This window comes from Pelophylax lessonae (genome assembly GCF_965119305.1).
Source record: "Pelophylax lessonae genome assembly, chromosome: 3".
NCBI lineage: Eukaryota > Metazoa > Chordata > Amphibia > Anura > Ranidae > Pelophylax > Pelophylax lessonae.
This window is the reverse complement of record NC_138770.1, coordinates 116,933,574-116,955,003: the sequence shown is the minus strand read 5'-3', so window position 1 is coordinate 116,955,003 and position 21,430 is coordinate 116,933,574. Positions and strand designations below refer to the sequence as shown.

The 21,430-nt window shown below is 44.0% G+C and overlaps 1 protein-coding gene and 1 long non-coding RNA gene across 2 annotated transcripts in view; one reads left to right on the top strand and one right to left on the bottom strand.

Moving 5' to 3' along the window:
• The first annotated feature begins 11,170 nt into the window (after positions 1–11,170).
• Positions 11,171–14,706, top strand: LOC309551769. The gene is made up of 3 exons (XR_014225108.1): positions 11,171–11,282; positions 12,197–12,265; positions 14,547–14,706. It is a non-coding gene; the product is annotated as an uncharacterized lncRNA (long non-coding RNA).
• A 386-nt stretch (positions 14,707–15,092) lies between these two features.
• MRPL19 (mitochondrial ribosomal protein L19) overlaps positions 15,093–21,430 on the bottom strand; it is a 30,700-nt gene continuing 24,362 nt past the window's right edge. Inside the window, exons 4-6 of the mRNA XM_082251957.1 lie at positions 20,674–20,808; positions 17,712–17,890; positions 15,093–15,449 (exon numbers count right to left, since the gene is read on the bottom strand). Coding sequence (XP_082108083.1) covers positions 15,201–15,449; positions 17,712–17,890; positions 20,674–20,808 — 563 coding nt within the window. The 3' untranslated portion in view covers positions 15,093–15,200. The remainder of the gene's footprint in view (positions 15,450–17,711; positions 17,891–20,673; positions 20,809–21,430) is intronic.

Below are 21,430 nucleotides of genomic sequence, written 5' to 3'. Positions count from 1 at the left end.
GGGGTCAGGAATGCTTTACGTACAGAGTGCAGGGGTCAGGAATGCTTTAAGTACAGAGTGCAGGGGTCAGGAATGCATTAGGTACAGAGTGCAGGGGTCAGGAATGCATTACGTACAGAGTGCAGGGGTCAGGAATGCTTTAAGTACAGAGTGCAGGGGTCAGGAATGCATTAGGTACAGAGTGCAGGGGTCAGGAATGCATTACGTACAGAGTGCAGGGGTCAGGAATGCATTACGTACAGAGTGCAGGGGTCAGGAATGCTTTACGTACAGAGTGCAGGGGTCAGGAATGCATTACGTACAGAGTGCAGGGGTCAGGAATGCTTTACGTACAGAGTGCAGGGGTCAGGAATGCTTTACGTACAGAGTGCAGGGGTCAGGAATGCATTAGGTACAGAGTGCAGGGGTCAGGAATGCATTACGTACAGAGTGCAGGGGTCAGGAATGCATTACGTACAGAGTGCAGGGGTCAGGAATGCTTTACGTACAGAGTGCAGGGGTCAGGAATGCATTACGTACAGAGTGCAGGGGTCAGGAATGCTTTACGTACAGAGTGCAGGGGTCAGGAATGCTTTACGTACAGAGTGCAGGGGTCAGGAATGCATTACGTACAGAGTGCAGGGGTCAGGAATGCTTTACGTACAGAGTGCAGGGGTCAGGAATGCATTAGGTACAGAGTGCAGGGGTCAGGAATGCATTACGTACAGAGTGCAGGGGTCAGGAATGCATTACGTACAGAGTGCAGGGGTCAGGAATGCTTTACGTACAGAGTGCAGGGGTCAGGAATGCATTACGTACAGAGTGCAGGGGTCAGGAATGCTTTACGTACAGAGTGCAGGGGTCAGGAATGCTTTACGTACAGAGTGCAGGGGTCAGGAATGCATTACGTACAGAGTGCAGGGGTCAGGAATGCATTACGTACAGAGTGCAGGGGTCAGGAATGCTTTACGTACAGAGTGCAGGGGTCAGGAATGCTTTACGTACAGAGTGCAGGGGTCAGGAATGCATTACGTACAGAGTGCAGGGGTCAGGAATGCTTTACGTACAGAGTGCAGGGGTCAGGAATGCATTAGGTACAGAGTGCAGGGGTCAGGAATGCATTACGTACAGAGTGCAGGGGTCAGGAATGCTTTAAGTACAGAGTGCAGGGGTCAGGAATGCATTAGGTACAGAGTGCAGGGGTCAGGAATGCTTTAAGTACAGAGTGCAGGGGTCAGGAATGCATTAGGTACAGAGTGCAGGGGTCAGGAATGCATTACGTACAGAGTGCAGGGGTCAGGAATGCATTACGTACAGAGTGCAGGGGTCAGGAATGCTTTAAGTACAGAGTGCAGGGGTCAGGAATGCATTAGGTACAGAGTGCAGGGGTCAGGAATGCATTACGTACAGAGTGCAGGGGTCAGGAATGCATTACGTACAGAGTGCAGGGGTCAGGAATGCTTTACGTACAGAGTGCAGGGGTCAGGAATGCTTTACGTACAGAGTGCAGGGGTCAGGAATACGTTCAGGAGAATGCTAGATACAGAATGCAGGGTTCTGGAGTGCATTATGCACAGGGTTCCGGAGAGTGCTAGATAGGGAGTGGTGCATTACTAAGCTGACCAAGATTTCCCATAGATGCAAATGTTAGACAGGGAGTAGAGCCATACCAAGGTGACCAATATTCTCCATTGAGGCCAATGTTAAAAATCGGGAGTAGTGCCATACCAAGCTGTACATAGTAGTGAGTGTACGTAAATGCCTCTGTACTGCACCTCTTCCCAGCTGCTACAACCTCTGCAACACACACACCTCTCCTCTGCCCTTATCTTCCCCAAAGGTCCCCCATCTTCCACATGATTGCCTTTCTAAAATACCTTTCTGTTGCTGGCTGCCATATCTTCCTTCTCCTTCTTCCCTATGCATGTGTTGCTTGACACAGGGGACGGGTCTGAGTAGCAGTCCCACCCATTACTGACATCACAGCATGAATTTGACAGGTGCAGTCTCTGCATAGTGCACACCCAGCTGGTTTGTCAGCCAATCCCTGGCTGTTCTAAATTTTACACTGCTGCAGGTCCTTCTGAGCTAGAAGGTAAAATTTATTACCAGAATTATGCCGGACAAAGCCTCTGTACAGCGGGACAGTCCTGCCCAGGTTGGGAGGTATGCTGTCATCCTACCGATCTTCCTGCTGTCCGGGCCCCCCTATGTGCTGGGGCCCCATACATGAGTACTGGCTGTACCCCCCTGATGGCGGCCATGAGCGCTAGGCGCGTTCCCAACACATTCTATAGGCCAGAATTCCCCAGTGGGAATTTATTAAAGTGTATCTAGAATTAAATCTATTATTTCATATTAAATGCATGTAATAAGCAAGCATAGGTGTGCGCACAAGGTGTGCTGGATGTGTCTGGGCACACCCTAATCAGTCCAGGTACATTAGCATACTTACCAACTGAAAACTGCCCCATGCTGGCTTTGTCCCAGCTTGTGTCACAATTCCCCAGCAGGAACTGCAGCAGAGTCCCTGCCCTGGCCATTAGATGTGTGTACTGTCAGGTCCTGAAACGATCCTGTCTCCCCCGCAACGGTCAGAGCTGCTGTCCATTGCCAGAATGAAGAACCTTCTCCGCCTCATCATCCACCATCGTCCTGCCCCCAGCTCCACCCCCTCCATACCCTCCTCATCCACCATCGTCCTGCCCCCAGCTCCACCCCCTCCATACTGCCCCTCTGACGCTGCTGTGGGAAGACCCCAAGAGGCTGGACTGTGGCTCCCCAAGGCTGCAGGGCTCTGAGGTAAGAGAGTCTCTCTCACAGCCCAGAGCCAGCACTGAAAGATTGGAAAGGAGAGAGAGAGAGAGAGCTGGTTCTGCACCTCTTCTTACCCCAATATCCTCCTGTGCCTGCCCCGCCCACATTCCCCAGCAATGTTGTCAGTGGTGTATTTAGGTTTTGTGCTGTGCTGGGCCCTCTTTAGGCTCCACTTTTTCCACTTTACAATCACTTTAATGTGCTTCTTCTTGAGCCACTCCTTTTGTTGCCATGGCGGTATGTTTTGGGGAGAAGGGCCCCATCCATTGGCCCCTCAATGGGGCAAAGTCAGCCTGTACCTTTAGCAGAGAAACAACCTCAAAGCATAATGTTTCCACCTCCGTGCTTGACTGTAGGGATGGAGTTCTTAGGGTCAAAGTCAGCATTTTTCTTCCTCCAAACACGGAAAAAGTCAAGTTAATGCCAAAGAGCTCAATTTTGGGCTCATCTGACCACAGCACTTTCTCCCAATCCTTCTCTGAATCATGTAGATGTTCATTGGCAAGCTTCAGACGGGCCTGTACATGTGCTTTCTTAAAGAGGGGGACGTTGTGGGCGGCGCAGGATTTTAATGTTACCAATGGTTTGTTTGGTGACTGTGGTCCCAGCTGCCTTGAGATCATTCACAAGTTCCTCCCATGTAGTTCTGAGCTGATCCCTCACTTTTCTCATGATCTTCCTTACCCCATGAGGCAAAATCTTGCATGGAGCTCCAGACCGAGGGCAATTAATTGTTATTTTGTATTTCTTCAATTTGCGAATAATCGCTCCAACAGTTGTCTCCTTCTCACCAATCTTCTTGCTGATGATCTTGTAGCCAATTCCAGCCTTGTGCAGCTCTACAATCTTGTTCCTGATGTCCTTTGACAGCTCTTTGGTCTTACCCATGATATTGAGGTTTGAATGGAAGAAAGATTCTGAGGACAGGTGTCTTTTATACACATAACGAGTTGTCATTAGGAGCACCTTCTTAAATTGGCAGGACTAATCTGTGTACCACATGAGCACATACTGTGGCCAGTCTGTGGGAGCCAGAATTATTGTTGCTTGGTAGGAGATCAAATATTTATTTTACTCGCAGAACTACAACTCAAATTTATAACATTTGTATCATGAGTTTTTCTGGATTTTTGGTTGATATTCTGTCTCTATCATTTAAAATACACCTATGATAACAATTATAGACCCTTCATTTCTTTGTAAGTAAGCAAACTTACAAAAACTGCAGGGGATCAAATATTTTTTTTTTTTTTTCGCCACTGTATGTCAACATAAAGTGACAGCAAAGAGCCTACAGGAGATAAACAGAACTAAAATGATAAAAAAAAGGTGTACACACTATTTTTTTAATGAAAATTGTTTATAAGTACTTTAGTAAACTGGATGTCATTGAGTTAGGGTTTAGATCTTTTTTAACAATATACAGTACAGTTCTCAAAGTAAAATGTTTTTTCTTTTAGTTTTAAATTCCTGCTAATAATGTGTTACTAGAACTGAGTGCACAATGAGGTTAGTGTACAGTACACGATAGGGCGTGTCTATGGAATGTGGCTTGTACACAGACGGCTCAGTTCTGTCACTGCACTCCACCCCAATCCAACATCTCATCTGTATAATACAATATCACTGCACTCATCCTGGATCTAACATCTCATCTGTATAATACAATGTCACTGCACTCATCCTGGATCTAACATCTCATCTGTATAATACAATGTCACTGCACTCATCCTGGATCTAACATCTCATCTGTATAATATAATGTCACTGCACTCATCCTGGATCTAACATCTCATCTGTATAATACAATGTCACTGCACTCCACCTCAATCCAACATCTCATCTGTATAATACAATGTCACTGCACTCATCCTGGATCTAACATCTCATCTGTATAATACAATGTCACTGCACTCATCCTGGATCTAACATCTCATCTGTATAATACAATGTCACTGCACTCCACCTCAATCCAACATCTCATCTGTATAATACAATGTCACTGCACTCATCCTGGATCTAACATCTCATCTGTATAATACAATGTCACTGCACTCATCCTGGATCTAACATCTCATCTGTATAATACAATGTCACTGCACTCCACCTCAATCCAACATCTCATCTGTATAATACAATGTCACTGCACTCATCCTGGATCTAACATCTCATCTGTATAATACAATATCACTGCACTCATCCTGGATCTAACATCTCATCTGTATAATATAATGTCACTGCACTCATCCTGGATCTAACATCTCATCTGTATAATACAATGTCACTGCACTCATCCTGGATCTAACATCTCATCTGTATAATACAATGTCACTGCACTCATCCTGGATCTAACATCTCATCTGTATAATATAATGTCACTGCACTCATCCTGGATCTAACATCTCATCTGTATAATACAATGTCACTGCACTCATCCTGGATGTAACATCTCATCTGTATAATACAATATCACTGCACTCATCCTGGATCTAACATCTCATCTGTATAATACAATATCACTGCACTCATTCTGGATCTAACATCTCATCTATATAATATCATGTCACTGCACTCATCCTGGATCTAACATCTGATATGTATAATACAATGTCACTACACTCATCCTGGATCTAACATCTCATCTATATAATATAATGTCACTGCACTCATCCTGGATCTAACATCTGATATGTATAATACAATGTCACTGCACCCATCCTGGATCTAACATCTCGTCTGTATAATACAATATCACTGCACTCATCCTGGATCTAACATCTCATCTGTATAATACAATGTCACTGCACTCATCCTGGATCTAACATCTGATATGTATAATACAATGTCACTGCACCCATCCTGGATCTAACATCTCGTCTGTATAATACAATGTCACTGCACTCATCCTGGATCTAACATCTCATCTGTATAATACAATGTCACTGCACTCATCCTGGATCTAACATCTCATCTGTATAATACAATGTCACTGCACTCATCCTGGATCTAACATCTCATCTGTATAATACAATGTCACTGCACTCATCCTGGATGTAACATCTCATCTGTATAATACAATGTCACTGCACTCATCCTGGATCTAACATCTCATCTGTATAATACAATGTCACTGCACTCATCCTGGATCTAACATTTCATCTGTATAATACAATGTCACTGCACTCATCCTGGATCTAACATCTCATATGTATAATACAATGTCACTGCACTCATCCTGGATCTAACATTTCATCTGTATAATACAATGTCACTGCACTCATCCTGGATCTAACATCTCATCTGTATAATACAATGTCACTGCACTCATCCTGGATCTAACATCTCATCTGTATAATACAATGTCACTGCACTCATCCTGGATCTAACATCTCATCTGTATAATACAATATCACTGCACTCATCCTGGATCTAACATCTCATCTGTATAATATAATGTCACTGCACTCATCCTGGATCTAACATCTCATCTGTATAATACAATGTCACTGCACTCATCCTGGATCTAACATCTCATCTGTATAATACAATATCACTGCACTCATCCTGGATCTAACATCTCATCTGTATAATACAATGTCACTGCACTCATCCTGGATCTAACATCTCATCTGTATAATACAATGTCACTGCACTCATCCTGGATCTAACATCTCATCTGTATAATACAATGTCACTGCACTCATCCTGGATCTAACATTTCATCTGTATAATACAATGTCACTGCACTCATCCTGGATCTAACATCTCATCTGTATAATACAATGTCACTGCACTCATCCTGGATCTAACATTTCATCTGTATAATACAATGTCACTGCACTCATCCTGGATCTAACATCTCATCTGTATAATACAATGTCACTGCACTCATCCTGGATCTAACATCTCATCTGTATAATACGATGTCACTGCACTCATCCTGGATCTAACATCTCATCTGTATAATACGATGTCACTGCACTCATCCTGGATCTAACATCTCATCTGTATAATACAATGTCACTGCACTCATCCTGGATCTAACATCCTATCCAGTGGCGGCTGGTGAAGTTTTAAGATGGGGGGGCGCAAGACCCCGCCCTTCTATTTTACCCCTCCCGTTTCTCAGAAGCCCCACCCCTTATCGACTCCACCCATTTTGTCCCCTGTATTTTGCTTGCGTGAACAAATTCTCACAATGTATCACATATTAAGGGGTCTCTCAGTACTAGTATATCCAATAGGGAGCAGGGGCCCTATTATGGGATATACTGTGAGAGACACCCTATTATGGGATACACTGACTGAGAGTGGCACAAACCCCACAGTACAGACCCCCTAGCACAAACCCCACAGTACAGACCTCCTAGCACTAATCCCACAGTACAGACCCCCTAGCACAAACCCCACAGTAGAGACCCCCTAGCACAAACCCCACAGTAAAGACCCCCTAGCACAAACCCCACAGTACAGGCCCCCTAGCACAAACCCCACAGTAAAGACCCCCTAGCACAAACCCCACATTACAGGCCCCCTAGCACAAACCCCACATTACAGGCCCCCTAGCACAAACCCCACAGTACAGGCCCCCTAGCACAAACCCCACAGTACAGACCCCCTAGCACAAACCCCACAGTACAGACCCCCTAGCACAAACCCCACAGTAGAGACCCCCTAGCACAAACCCCACAGTAAAGACCCCCTAGCACAAACCCCACAGTAAAGACCCCCTAGCACAAACCCCACAGTACAGGCCCCCTAGCACAAACCCCACAGTAAAGACCCCCTAGCACAAACCCCACATTACAGGCCCCCTAGCACAAACCCCACAGTACAGGCCCCCTAGCACAAACCCCACAGTACAGACCCCCTAGCACAAACCCCACAGTACAGGCCCCCTAGCACAAACCCCACAGTACAGGCCCCCTAGCAATAATCCCACAGTACAGGCCCCCTAGCACAAACCCCACAGTACAGACCCCCTAGCACAAACCCCACAGTACAGGCCCCCTAGCACTAATCCCACAGTACAGACCCCCTAGCACTAATCCCACAGTACAGGCCCCCTAGCACTAATCCCACAGTACAGACCCCCTAGCACTAATCCCACAGTACAGGCCCCCTAGCACTAATCCCACAGTACAGGCCCCCTAGCACTAATCCCACAGTACAGGCCCCCTTTCAATGTAGTGACCAGCGTACATGCCCCCTTTCAATGTAGTGACCAGCGTGCCCCTTTCAATGCAGTGACCAGCGTACATGCCCCCTTTCAATGCAGTGACCAGCGTGCCCCTTTCAATGCAGTGACCAGCATACATGTCCCCTTTCAATGCAGTGACCAGCGTACAGGCCCCCTTTCAATGTAGTGACCAGCGTACATGCCCCCTTACAATGTAGTGACCAGCGTACATGTCCCCTTTCAATGTAGTGACCAGCGTACATGCCCTCTTTCAGTGCAGTGAAAAGGGTACAGGCCCCCTTTCAATGCAGTGACAAGGGTACAGGCCCCCTTTCAATGCAGTGACCAGCGTACATGCCCCCTTTCATCCATCCATGATGATATATATATAATGATATCTGCACACTCTGGTCTGGGCCCGGCCTGGGTAACTTGATAAATCTTGCACAGTGACCTGCCTGTACCTACCTGTTCTGGCCTGGGTCCATCCATCCATCATGGATGGATGGACCCAGGCCAGGCCAGAACAGGTAGGTACAGGCAGGTCACGGTGCAAGATTTATCAAGTTACCCAGGCCGGGCCCAGACCAGACTAGTGCTGTGCTTCATCATGGATGGCGGCAATGGCATTGGCAATTTGGCATGGCAATGGCTGCTGGCTGGCTGGCATGGCAATGGCTGCTGGCTGGCTGGCATGGCATTGGCTGCTGGCTGGCTGGCATGGCATTGGCTGCTGGCTGGCTGGCATGGCAACGGCTGCTGGCTGGCTGGCTGGCTGGCATGGCAACGGCTGCTGGCTGGCTGGCTGGCATGGCAACGGCTGCTGGCTGGCTGGCTGGCATGGCAACGGCTGCTGGCTGACTGGCTGGCATGGCAACGGCTGCTGGCTGGCATGGCAACGGCTGCTGGCTGGCTGGCATGGCAATGGCTGCTGCTGGCTGGCTGGCATGGGCTGCTGGCTGGCATGGCAACAGCTGCTGGCATGGCAATGGCTGGCTGGCATGGGCTGCTGGCTGGCTGGCATGGCAACAGCTGCTGGCATGGCAATGGCTGGCTGGCATGGGCTGCTGGCTGGCATGGCATGGGCTGCTGGCTGGATGGCATGGCAATGGCTGGCTGGCTGAGGCCTGAGGACTCACTTACCGTTACCGCCGCGCTGCTGCACACAGGTCTGGATTCGGATTCCGGATGGATGCACGGTCTCGTCTCTGCAGTACCACTGCCGCCGACGCCGTCCCGTCCGTCCACGTCCACGAAGAAGAGGCCCGGCCCGCCGCCACCCGATCCGACTCGCCGAGTCCTGGACTGGTCTCCGACTCCGTCTCCTCTTCAGTGAGTCCTCCTGCTCCAGGCTCCTTCCTGTCACGGTGAGTGGTGACTGGTGGTGAGTGCGGAGCTGCGGATGGGACCGACCACCGTCCACCGAAGTCTTCTCCGCTGCTGCTGGGCTGGCTGCGCGACACATTCGGGCGGTCGGGTGGCAAGGAAGTCAGTCTGAAGGCGGATTCCGGAAGCGGTGATCTTGACGCCGGCTGATGTCCCACTGTGATTGGTCCAGGCTGGAGACTGGACCAATCACAGCCAGGATATCACGAAGGTGGGGTGGTCAGGCGTTCCTTCCGGCGCCCAGGTTACGCCCCCTTACGCCCCCAGAAGGCAGCCAATCGGCGCCTTTTCTGGGTCGTAAACCCCACCCCCCCTTTAGCCACCACATAGGTCGGCGAGTCCTGCGAACCGATTTTTTTTTTTTTGTAACTTTATTGTTCTTTTTGTCTTTTTTTTTTCTCCTTTTTTTTAGGGGGGCGGCGCCCTGGCGCCCCCTATGCACGGGCCGCCACTGATCCTATCTGTATAATACAATGTCACTGCACTCATCCTGGATCTAACATCTCATCTGTATAATACAATGTCACTGCACTCATCCTGGATCTAACATCTCATCTGTATAATACAATGTCACTGCACTCATCCTGGATGTAACATCTCATCTGTATAATACAATGTCACTGCACTCATCCTGGATCTAACATCTCATCTGTATAATATAATGTCACTGCACTCATCCTGGATCTAACATTTCATCTGTATAATACAATGTCACTGCACTTATCCTGGATCTAACATCTCATCTGTATAATATAATGTCACTGCACTCATCCTGGATCTAACATTTCATCTGTATAATATAATGTCACTGCACTCATCCTGGATCTAACATCTCATCTGTATAATACAATGTCACTGCACTCATCCTGGATCTAACATCTCATCTGTAAAATATACTATCACTGCACACATCCTGGAAACTAGGAAGAATTATTAGGCACAAATAATTGATTAAACCAAATCTTTTTTTTCATTTTGACCGACATACTGTTACTACACTCATCCTGGATCTAACATCTCATCTATATAATACAATGTCACTGCACTCATCCTGGATGTAACACGTCATCTGTCTAATATACTTTCGCTGCACTCATCCTGGAAACTAGGAAGAATTATTATGCAGAAATAATTGATTAAACCTATACTTTTTTTTCATTTTGACACTTCTTTATTTTTACTGGGTTTGAAAATAAATTCACTTATTCAGAGGTCTGATGTAAGGTTTGATGTAGTATAAAACTTTTGGTAGTTAAATAATACATTTTTATAGAGCGACAGAAGGATTTGGTTTCAAAATGAGGGACAGTTGGTGGATTTAACGTTCGCATACCTCCCAAAATCTAAGGTGGGAAGGAGGGACATCATTAAGCGCAATATATTTTGCCACATGTTATATCTCTGCTTTAGCCCTGCATTTGCAAATACCAACAATAGTCAGCATCAGCAAAGAAAGAATACTCAAACATACACAATACTTAAACACAGGCATGTTTTTTCCACAACTATTTCTCTTTATGCTAGCATTAGATCACTATTTATTGGCAAAATAATTTTAAGCAGCTACGTTTTTGCTGTGTAATGGTCTGCCTTCTCTGACTCCGCAGGTTTTGCACACATCATGTCCTTGTTGTGCACTGTGTCATCACACATGTGGCTGTGAGTCATGTGGGTGTGACTATGTGCTGGCTTTTGCACTCAGTTTGGGATCCTGTTTATATAGAGAACAGCACAGCTGCACACTTCAAACAGCAACACACTGAGAATCACCGACAGCTACTGAGCATCTGAGAGTCACTGACAGCTACTGAGCATCTGAAAATCACCGGCAGCTACTGAGCATCTGAAAATCACTGACATCTACTCCTCCCATCTGAATCTACAGCAACCATGGACCCTCAGAATTGCAAATGTGCACAAGGTATGCCAAATACTCTAACTAATAATAACATAATGATATGGAACCTTTTAAATAAAGAAATGTCAAATATTGTTAATTTTCTAGAACGTTTATTGCTTGTACAATTAGGCTCCACGTACACTAGCGTTTTTATGTTTTATAATTTATAAGCGCAAAAAATGCTAGGAAAAAACACTGGATGAAAAATGCTGATAATAGTGTTTATGTGTCGGCTTGTAGTAGTGTTTTAGTAGCTTTTAGGAGTGTTAACGTTTTATTAGCATTTTTACAGTGTATGAAGAATAAAGAAAGCTTGAAAAAAGCTGTTAGAAGCAAATTAGTAGTGTTAATGAGCGTTTGTGTTCTTTTTTCTGCTGGAAAAACCCTATTTTTTTTTTTTTTTTTTACTGTTCCTAGATGTTGAACTTCAAAAAACACTAATAGCCTAACATGGTGTGCATGGACACATAGGATAACACTATTTAGCTTCTAGGAGTAGTAGTAGCAAAAGTAGTAGCTAAAAATGCTAATAGCCTATTGAAGCTTAAAAAAGCACTAGTGTGCATGAAGCTTTCCATAGACTTTGCTGCGTAGTCTCAGATAAATACAGCGTTCATGCTGGCTGTAAAATAAAATTCACGGTATTTATAAGATTTGAAGGGCTATTTTCAGAAGGTGGAATTGAAAAAATATATTGAAACATTTTGTAGCATTGAACGCTGGTCCTATTGATTTAGAACCTCTCACAATCCCAAGTGTAAGTTAATGAGAAACCTTTCATAGTGCACATTGAGGACAGGATTTCATAATCCAGAAAGGCCCATTGGGAAATATAGTGTTAAACAATTATAGATTTCTGTATAGTCCAGCTTGCTTGTATGTGTTTTTTTTTTTTTTTTTTAATGTGTTCTTATTTAATTGTATCTCATTTATAGGTGCTTCTTGTACCTGCCAACCAGATTCCTGTAAGTGTCAGGACTGCCAATGTGATTCATGCAAGAAAAGTAAGAAAGCTTTATTTGTATCCACTTCACATGTACAATAGACTTAAAGTGGGGAACTAAACCCTCCCATGCTTTACAGCCAAAAATGTGACCATCTCAGACTCTGTCTGATCTGCAGCTGCCATGTTGCTGCACATATGATTTGTGATGGCACCAATTATTTGATGGCTTAGCAGTTTGGATGAGAGCCAAAGCACTTTTGACAGTTGTCATTCACAGCAATTCTTGAATATAACTGTTTTGGGAATCCGTGAAGTCATTGAGTTTAATTCACAAAATTGGTTAGTTCCACAACAGCCATTAGTGTCAGGCTTGTGACTGTTTTCTTTTTTTTTAACATCCATTGGCTGTTTCTACTGAAAGTATCTGTCATTAGACTTAATTTCCTAATATAGGTTTCCCTATTTCCAAAAAAGCTATTTTCAGCTGAGCAGAAAACAAACAAATTTGGCTTCTGTTTAGAAAAAACTTTGAAATGGATCTGATTCACACAGCCACTAGCAGAGAAGTGGATCCCCAGCCCAATACCTATAAGATATGTTGTTCTGGTAGCCCTGAATGGAGATATTTTATCTATTATACACTGAACAGAGTGGGACCCACAGTGGACAATATAATTAGTTGCTTCCAGCGCCATTTTCTTCTGTGCCTCTTAGATGTCAGCTTATGTCCGCTAGAGATTAATTCATTTCAATCTGCTGCCTTGCCTGTCTGCTTCACAGCTATGGCTGCCCATGAGATGTTGTATGAAATGCTTTTTTAGTTGCTTTTTATTTATCCTTCTAGAACAGTGGTCTTCCAACTGCAGCCTAGGGGCCAGATCCAGCCCTTTGCTTGCAGTTATCCAGCCCTTGGGTCACTATTCCTCCTACTGCCACCAACAATGGGGGCATAATATTTGCCACGGATACCATTGATGGGCACCCTTTTACCCACTGACACCAATGATGGGGTACTATTCCTCCCACTGACACCAGCGATGGGGCACTGTTTACTTCAACTGCCCCCCCCCCCAAATTCTGAGGGACAGTAAACTGGCCCTTTGTTTAGAAAGTTTGGCGACCCCCTGATCTGGAAGGACAATCAAATGCTTCAGATCATGTAACAATGTAGTAACATACATACAACATCATAAAAATCCAGGTACATGTATCTGGGGTAAGCAATTAGTGTGGAGGGTCAGTGAGGCTGGAGTGGCAATGCGGACACTCCATCCTCAGTGCAGCTGAGCTCCCCCGCTACCCCTGCAGCTGTCACACAGACAACGCATCAGGCGAGGAGTTTTGTAGCTGGGTAGGTGAAGCCTGATAGGAATTCAGAGACACTGATGTTCATTCAGGTCTGTTTCCCTTGTGATTGACAGCAGGCAGTGGCCAGATTCCATAGCTAATAGATAGCCTGCTGTTGGCTATATAATGTACCCACTGGCTGTTGTCAATTATAAGGAGAGAGCTACAGGAGTGGAGGAATCATCCTCACTATCTGAGAACTCAGGGCGCGTGGTCACAGACCTAGCTGAGTGACCCATGTCTGCAGCGGAAATTGGGGGGCTATCGGCCACGAGGAACGCTGCGACTCGGCCCGAGACCTGGTCGTATGCGACTTCGCAAGGAGTTTGAACCCACAGGCTAGCCCCCGTCCGGTGGGGGTATGTCACGGCCCGACCTAGCGCCGAGCTGAGGTCTGTGCGCGCTCGCTGGCCAGACTGGGGTGACCACTGGATCTAGATTATCGAGCCTGTCGCCCAGTCTGTTAGTTGATTGTAGATCCTAGAGGAAAAAAATAAGGAGAAATAAATCTATCTAAAAATAAAAGAATTGCCAGAGATCCCAGCAAGGAGCTAGGTCCTTACTCCTAACTAGGCAGAAAAAAAATAAAATAAGAGTACCTATAGCAGAGAGAGGGAGTATACCCCTTGGGACTGCCCATAGGCATAGCCAGACCTTTTTTCTGCCTAGTGTTCTTCTCTTGTAGGGGTCAGTATAACCCAATGGTAAGAAGATCAGAAGCTGTGTCCGTCAATGAACGAAAGAGAAAACAAATTTTCCTTCTAAAAATGCTATTGCCTGACAGTTATACTTATCTAATGACTGGATTATCTTTTAATAAAGCAACTATGTTCCTAATTCTTTGTGTTTTGCTTGGTATAGGTTTATTTTTTTATTTGATAGGTGGTTTTACTGATGACAATAATAAATGTTGGGACTTTTGGCCGCTATAGCATTCACCTTGATCAAAGCACATTATCCTACAATCATCTGATGACTGTCTCTATCCACAGGCTGCTGCTCCTGCTGTCCGGATCAGTGCGGTAAATGCACTGAAGGCTGCCACTGTGCCAGCGGAAGTGAGACCTGCAACTGCTGCAAGTGACCAGTGCTGCAATGAAGATGCGATTCATAACAATTGAATCTGTATATTGTGATATGCTGGGTTATCTATAAGTTTAATTTAATCTGATGCATGCAGTATAGGTGTGAGGCTCCAGCTCATGTGTTCCTATTAAAGGTGTCTATGAAGTATGATGTCTTGGTGTTGTGTCATCTATCTGTTGTCAGAATCTTGGAGGACTTGTTAACACTGAATCACGTTCCTGTGCGATTCCTGCATGTTTCCACGTGGTGCGATTTTGCAGCCCAATTATTTGAATGGGTTGAAAATTGCACCATAATATGTAAACGTGGATAATAGAATGGCAGCTCAGACACAAAGACCCGTGTACATGATCCCTAAATCGATCTCCGGGGTCAGGGAAGTCAAAATCTGCTCATTTCCTTCAGAGCCTTTCACAAATACTAAATTTCGCTTAGAGTGATTTCATAAGCCCTTGTTAGCAAAAAGAATTTTTATTTTTTATGTAATCATACACCAGTAAATCAGAAATACAACAAGAAGCTTTTTTTAATCTTTTGTAACTGTCCTCAGCATCATAGTCCTATTTGTTAGCATCCAGTTTGGCTTTAGATTTTGCCATTTTCTGGTCTATTTCTTGCAATATGTTTTGCTCGATCTTGGTTGTATCATATTCTTTCAGCATATCAAACTGTTCCCAAGGTTTAGCAGACTTCTTCGCTCTCTTGATGTGCTTCTCTAGCAGATATTGTTCAAACGGAATGCCTTTAATGTTGAACTTTTCCTGCTCCCAGCGTTTGGACCATGGTCGGGGCTTCATCTGCACCTGTATCTATTAGAGGGAAAAAAGAGGACTTAACTATTTTTCAAACATGTATTTTATGCAAAATTATTTTCACAGTGAAATCTCTCTAACACAGCAACAGAGAGCAGGAAAAACACAACAGGTGTTCAAAATATTCCCCAACCTTATACTAAACTAAAAAGAAAAATTTTGCAGGAATTACATTTTAATAAAATTGTCACTGAACTCAAGGCAAACAATTCGGTACACAGATTAACCACCTTCGCTCCTATATGTAAAAATCTGCTTTTTTTTTTTGCTAGAAAATTACTTAGAACCCCCAAACATTATATATTTTTTTTAGCAGAGACCCTAGAGATCAAAATGGTGTGTGTTGCAATTTTTTATGTTGCACGGTATTTGCACAGCGGTTTTGCAAACGCAATTTTTTTGGGGAAAAAAAAAACACATTCATGAATGAAAAAAACAAAACCATAAAGTTAGTCCAATTTTTTGTATAATGTGAAAGATGATGTTACAGTGTGTAAATAGATTCCTAACATGTCATGATTTAAAATTGCGTCTGCCCGTTGAATGGCGGCAAACTACAGTGCTTACAATTCTTCAAAGGGGACCCTTTAAACCCCTTTACCTGTTATCAGTTTAGAATTGCACAGGAGGTCTGGTGCTAGAATTATTGCTCTCGCTCTGATGTTCGTGACAATACCTCACGTGTGGTGCGATCACTGTTTACATATGCGTGCGAGAATAACGTGTGTTCGTATTTGCGCATAAGCACGGTGGGATGGGGGCGCTTTTTTTTTTTTTTTACACTCTTAACATTTTTATTTTTGTACAAACTTTATTGCCATCACAAGGGATGAACAATATTCCTTGTGACAGCATGGGCTGTGACAGGTCCTCTTTACTTTACCCCCCCCCCCCCCATGCAGCCAATTAGGTAAAAAAAAGGGGGGGCGGGGGGGGGGTTGTACCAGGAGTGATGAATACTCGTTGCTCCCGGTTTCCAGGGTTACAGAGAGGGGAATAACAACGTCAGTCCCTTTTTCTCTGTACCAGGCTGCCATCGCCGCATCGCTCCCGGTCCCCCGTGATGGGACCAGAGAGCCCGGGAGAGGCGGTAGGAGGGGGGTGGGACCTCCTTCCACCACCCGCAGAAGTGATTGAGTGGCTAATTAGACACTCAGATTACTTCTGCATTGTAGAGAATCATTGGCTGAAAACAGTGGTGCCGAGATGATGCCTGTAGGTGCAGGCATCATCCCCGTATCACCACTGAAAATCAAGCTTTTTTCCCTTCAACAGTCTGAGCTCTACTGTGCAGGAATTACAAGAGGCTGATACCAGGTTACCCTTAGGAATTTACATGGCTTGCATTTAAAAGAAATACATTATATGTTAATGATTACGAAGCTGCATTACGGATTGTTCACATATGCTTTGGTCCCTGAATAGTGATCTGAACAAGCATTTGAGTGGGGAGGCATTGTAGTAGATACCCCCCCCCCCCCTGCTTTAACCCCTTGAACCCCAAACTAGCACACCACAACCATGTGCAGTGCATGTGGTTGAAGGTGCTTGAGAGTGGTCTCATGTATTTTATTGTGTTGTGCTCAGCTGGTCAAAAAGATGACAAATATATTCTACTATATGTGGCACAATTGTATTGTATTGTAGTGTGTGTGTGTGTGTGTGTGTGTGTGTGTGTGTGTGTGTGTGTGTGTATTATACGCACACACACGGAGGGAGAGAGAGAGAGAATATACAAAATATATGCAAAGTATCAAATCCTGTAGGTCCTTAAGCTACATATTTGATGGTTGATCTAATAGAGATTGTACAATCAGATAGTATAGTGTAAAGCCCTGTACACATGGGCCGAATGCCGGCCTGACATCAGCGGTTCAATAAAAATTCGGACCTGTGTGTAAGGCACTCGGTCTGACAGAAGCTAGCTGGACAGAAGTTTGGCCAGCTTTTTTTGGACAAACATGCTGGAAAACCAGCAGTCGACCAGTTCCTGAGGAGCACTCTCAGCCAATGACAGAGAGAGCTGATTGGAGTGTTCTGGCGGGGGGGGGGGGGGGGGTTCAGTACGCAACAGCTCAGCAGGGGAGACCACTGTACTAACGTTGGATCTTTAGTACAGTGGCCCCGACTGGAGTTGACCAGAAAAAAAAAAAACTAAGTGTGTACCAGGCTTAAGCCTTTAAAAAAGACTTGGCCCATGTGTAGCAGACATTTTTTTTTTTTTTCGGCACTACAATTTACATACAACTTCCTACTCACTGGGTTGACAGGAACTTCAGGGTCCAGTAATAAGACTGGCTTCATGTTGACATCAAATGTGCTGTATTCAGGGAGTGCATCACGCAGATACATCAGGTTGCTGTCCAGTCTCTTCTCTAGTTTAAGGACTTGGATTTCATGCATTCGAGGACTGTACAGGTCATATCTCATCTCAACACCTAGAGAACAGGAAGACAATCCCAAGAACATCATGAGCAATCCTCTATCACTGTAACACAAACCGCCTTGTATGTCACAAAACTCACCTGCCCTAAGGGACAAACTTCACCTGCTCATCACAGTCACAGAACGGATTTACAAATGATGGAGTGTGCAAAATCAGGCTCCCTTTTGCATAGAAACCAATCAGCTTCCAGGTTTTATTGCCAAGGGTAGGATTGAACAAGCTGAGGTTAGAAGCTGATTGGTTACCTTTCACAGCTGCAACAAATTTAGAGTGCACCAATTTTAGTAAATCTCTCCCACAGTGACTTCTCTGGAAAGCCAAATAGAAGAGCAGATCAAAAACTAATCTCACCCCATCAATGGTTTTGCAGATGTTAATCTTTCTATGTAATCTTTTTATGTTCCATATACAGACCAATTATCACACACTATATCTGGCCACGTAACAGCAAATGTCCTTATCTGCTCTCATAGGCAATGGCTGTGAATGTAAACATTAGTGTGGCCTTTACAAAGAAGAAAGTACAAATGATATGAACTCACTACTGAAATGCATAGAAGAGTGTCATACAGAAAGGAAAGTGTCAAAGGAATAAGGACGCCCATAAATGTATAAATAATAAATACAACAAACTAATATGAAGTCTCTAGGTTATGATGTTTGGCATGTTTAGAACTCAGATATAATCAAACATTCTGCTTCATTTTCCGAAGCCAAGAGGGCAAATAATACCAAAAACGAATCAATACAACCAGCAAATGTTACTTAAATATTCTATTGATCATGCCTAACTGAATGATAATTCATATGTGTAAGTTTTAGGTCTATTTTCCCACAATCCGAGCATGACAGTTTGACCCGTATAATACTCAGTTTTTGCATATCCTGATGTATGACTCGCTTACACACTGTCCATGTTATATTATTTCGCGACATGTGGAGATGCTTTTATATTATTGTTAAAATCAATACTAAAACGATTTAAAAGAAGTTAAATAAAAAAAGAAAAGAAAACCAATCTAAACCAGGCAGCCAAAATGAGTTGTTGGGTGTCCTTTCCCTGCTTTAATATGAAACCTCGCTCTCCCCCAATCAACATTGATTATTTTTTAAACTTCCTCAGGTGTTAAGTTTATACCACTGGGAATTAATGCTTATAACCTTTCAGCAAACACAACTCAACTTTTTCCACTTAAACTATGTGTGTCTAAATGTTTGATTATCACTGAAAATGTCTGAACCCAGGGTGTCCTTATGCTGCTAGCATTAGTAAATAGATACAAATTTAAATCAAATTTACTTGTTTTTAACTTTTTTTTCTCATTTCTTCCGTTACTTCCTGGTTTCATCCTAGGCAACTGATGTCATACATCCCAGGAGTCTTCAGGAGGGGTTTTCTCAGCTAAGCACACCCTTCGGCATGCATGCCTGAGCTAAGGGCAGATTGATTCCAGGAAGTAAATGCTACACGAATCCTCTTCCCCTTCTCAAGATGACCATAGCCAGAAATGCTAGGGGGTTGCTTTTCAAAGCAGTTTCTCAACAAAATAAAGCATGGAGACATGGATGGATGGATGGGGGATTTTGCTTTGAATATGAAAAATGAATGAAATTGTGTTTTTGGATTGTGGTGCTCAAATGCGGTGAAGATCTGCTTTAAAGTAAATCTGTGATGAAAGAAATACTAGGGCTGACAATAACTTGCCATAATCGAAAAATACTAATTGCCTAGCTCTTATGCTGACACTAATCTTCTAAGCCACTTAACTGGAGGCCAATCGGTAAAGTCAGACGCCCTCATTTGTATAATTGTTTCAGGTCAGAAAATCAAAGTTACCACTAGAGAGCCAATGAGACAGCCAGGAACTTAACATTTTCAGAAAGAATGGTTAGCGGTGGCAGCCTTCTTGGTGCTCTCAAATACCCAGGGCAGTCACTGGTAGCCATATTGCGTCTGTGCCTGTCCCAAACAAAGAAGGACATGCGAAGGATAAAGACAGACATTTTAACAACTGTGGGGTTGGTTTGCTAAAACTGGAGTGCGCAAAATCTGGCGCAGTTGTGCATGGTAGTCAATCAGCTTCTAACTTCAGCTTGTTCAATTAAGCTTGAAAATCCTGGAAGCTGATTGGTTTCTATGCAGAGCTGCTCCGGATTTTGCACCCTCCAATTTTAGTAAATAAACCCGTTTATTTTGTATGGGCAATTAAATATGGTGTCACTATGCCCCTTTAGCCAGTGCCGAGTTTGTCAGTGACCTTGGGGAGCCGTGATGTGTCACGCCCAGTCATGTGACAGTACTCTCGGCTAGTGATTGCTGCAAAGCTTTGACGCTGTCACAGGGAAAAGGTCACGTGTTACCCTATACCCAGAAGTGCGGGGTATCCTCAACGGTTAAGGAGAAGCAAAGGAGCTGCAAGGAAGTGCAGGTAAGGTGATTATAAAGGGGTCTTCCTGAGACTCTGTCACCATACATGGGCGAGGTGTCAGTGCCTCTAAACAGAAAACAGGGAGTACGCCACAACAAAGAAATATTTGAACTGGGAACGCTAGTTAAAGTAAAACTCTTGCCAGACAGACTGGGAAACATTCAAATCTGAAGATTGTATTGCTGTCTGTGGTTCCGCAATGGGGAGATTTTCTTCAAGTTGTGTAGTCACAGCGACAGAAAGTAAGAGGAAATTTCCTCCTTAGTAAAAAGAAAATGTTTTGGCTGGAGTTCCACTCAAGGTATGAAATGCACAAGCAGCTACACCAAGTTTCATTGTCCTTTACCTTGTCCCTCAATAACATTTCGGAGAACAAAGGTGGCACCGAGTCCTTTTCCTGATCTCAGGATACAAATCCCAACAAATCTGTGAAGTTTTCCCCCTGCATGGGGATCAGACATGGTCACAGCAAGTATGCTTCCTGGAAGACACCAAATATATAGATCATTAATACACTGAACATCTCAAATCATCTACTCTAATGTCCCAGACTCCTTCTCTATTATATATATGATATTCTGTATTCTTCATTCTTTCTTCTTCGCTATTAATAACCTTCCAATGGTTTTTTCTTCCACACACTATCTGAGCAATGGCTTCTGAAACAGATGATTTCTATATGTCAGGACAACTGGAGAAATCTGTACATACTGTTACTCCATATATATGTCTTTTATTATTTATTGATTAAATTAAACTATATCCAAACCCAAGAGCAAACATTTTATATTACAGCTTAATAGTCCTTAGATGTGGTGGCTACATTCGTTTTATTTTTCTGGGGGGGGGTAGAGACAAACATTTTCAGCAAGTACAGAATATACATGTTGATCCTGGCAGCAATGCAGTGTCCTTGTCACTTCCTGTGAGCTTAACATAACCCTTTCACAGCCAGAACCTTTTTTTCTGCATACGTTAAAATGCTAATTTTAGGCCCAAAGATCACCTAAATCCCCAAAACATTATATCTTTTCCTAAACCAGAGGCACTGTAGAAAAAAAAGGCAGCAGTTGCAATTTTTTAAGTTACACAATAATTGCAAT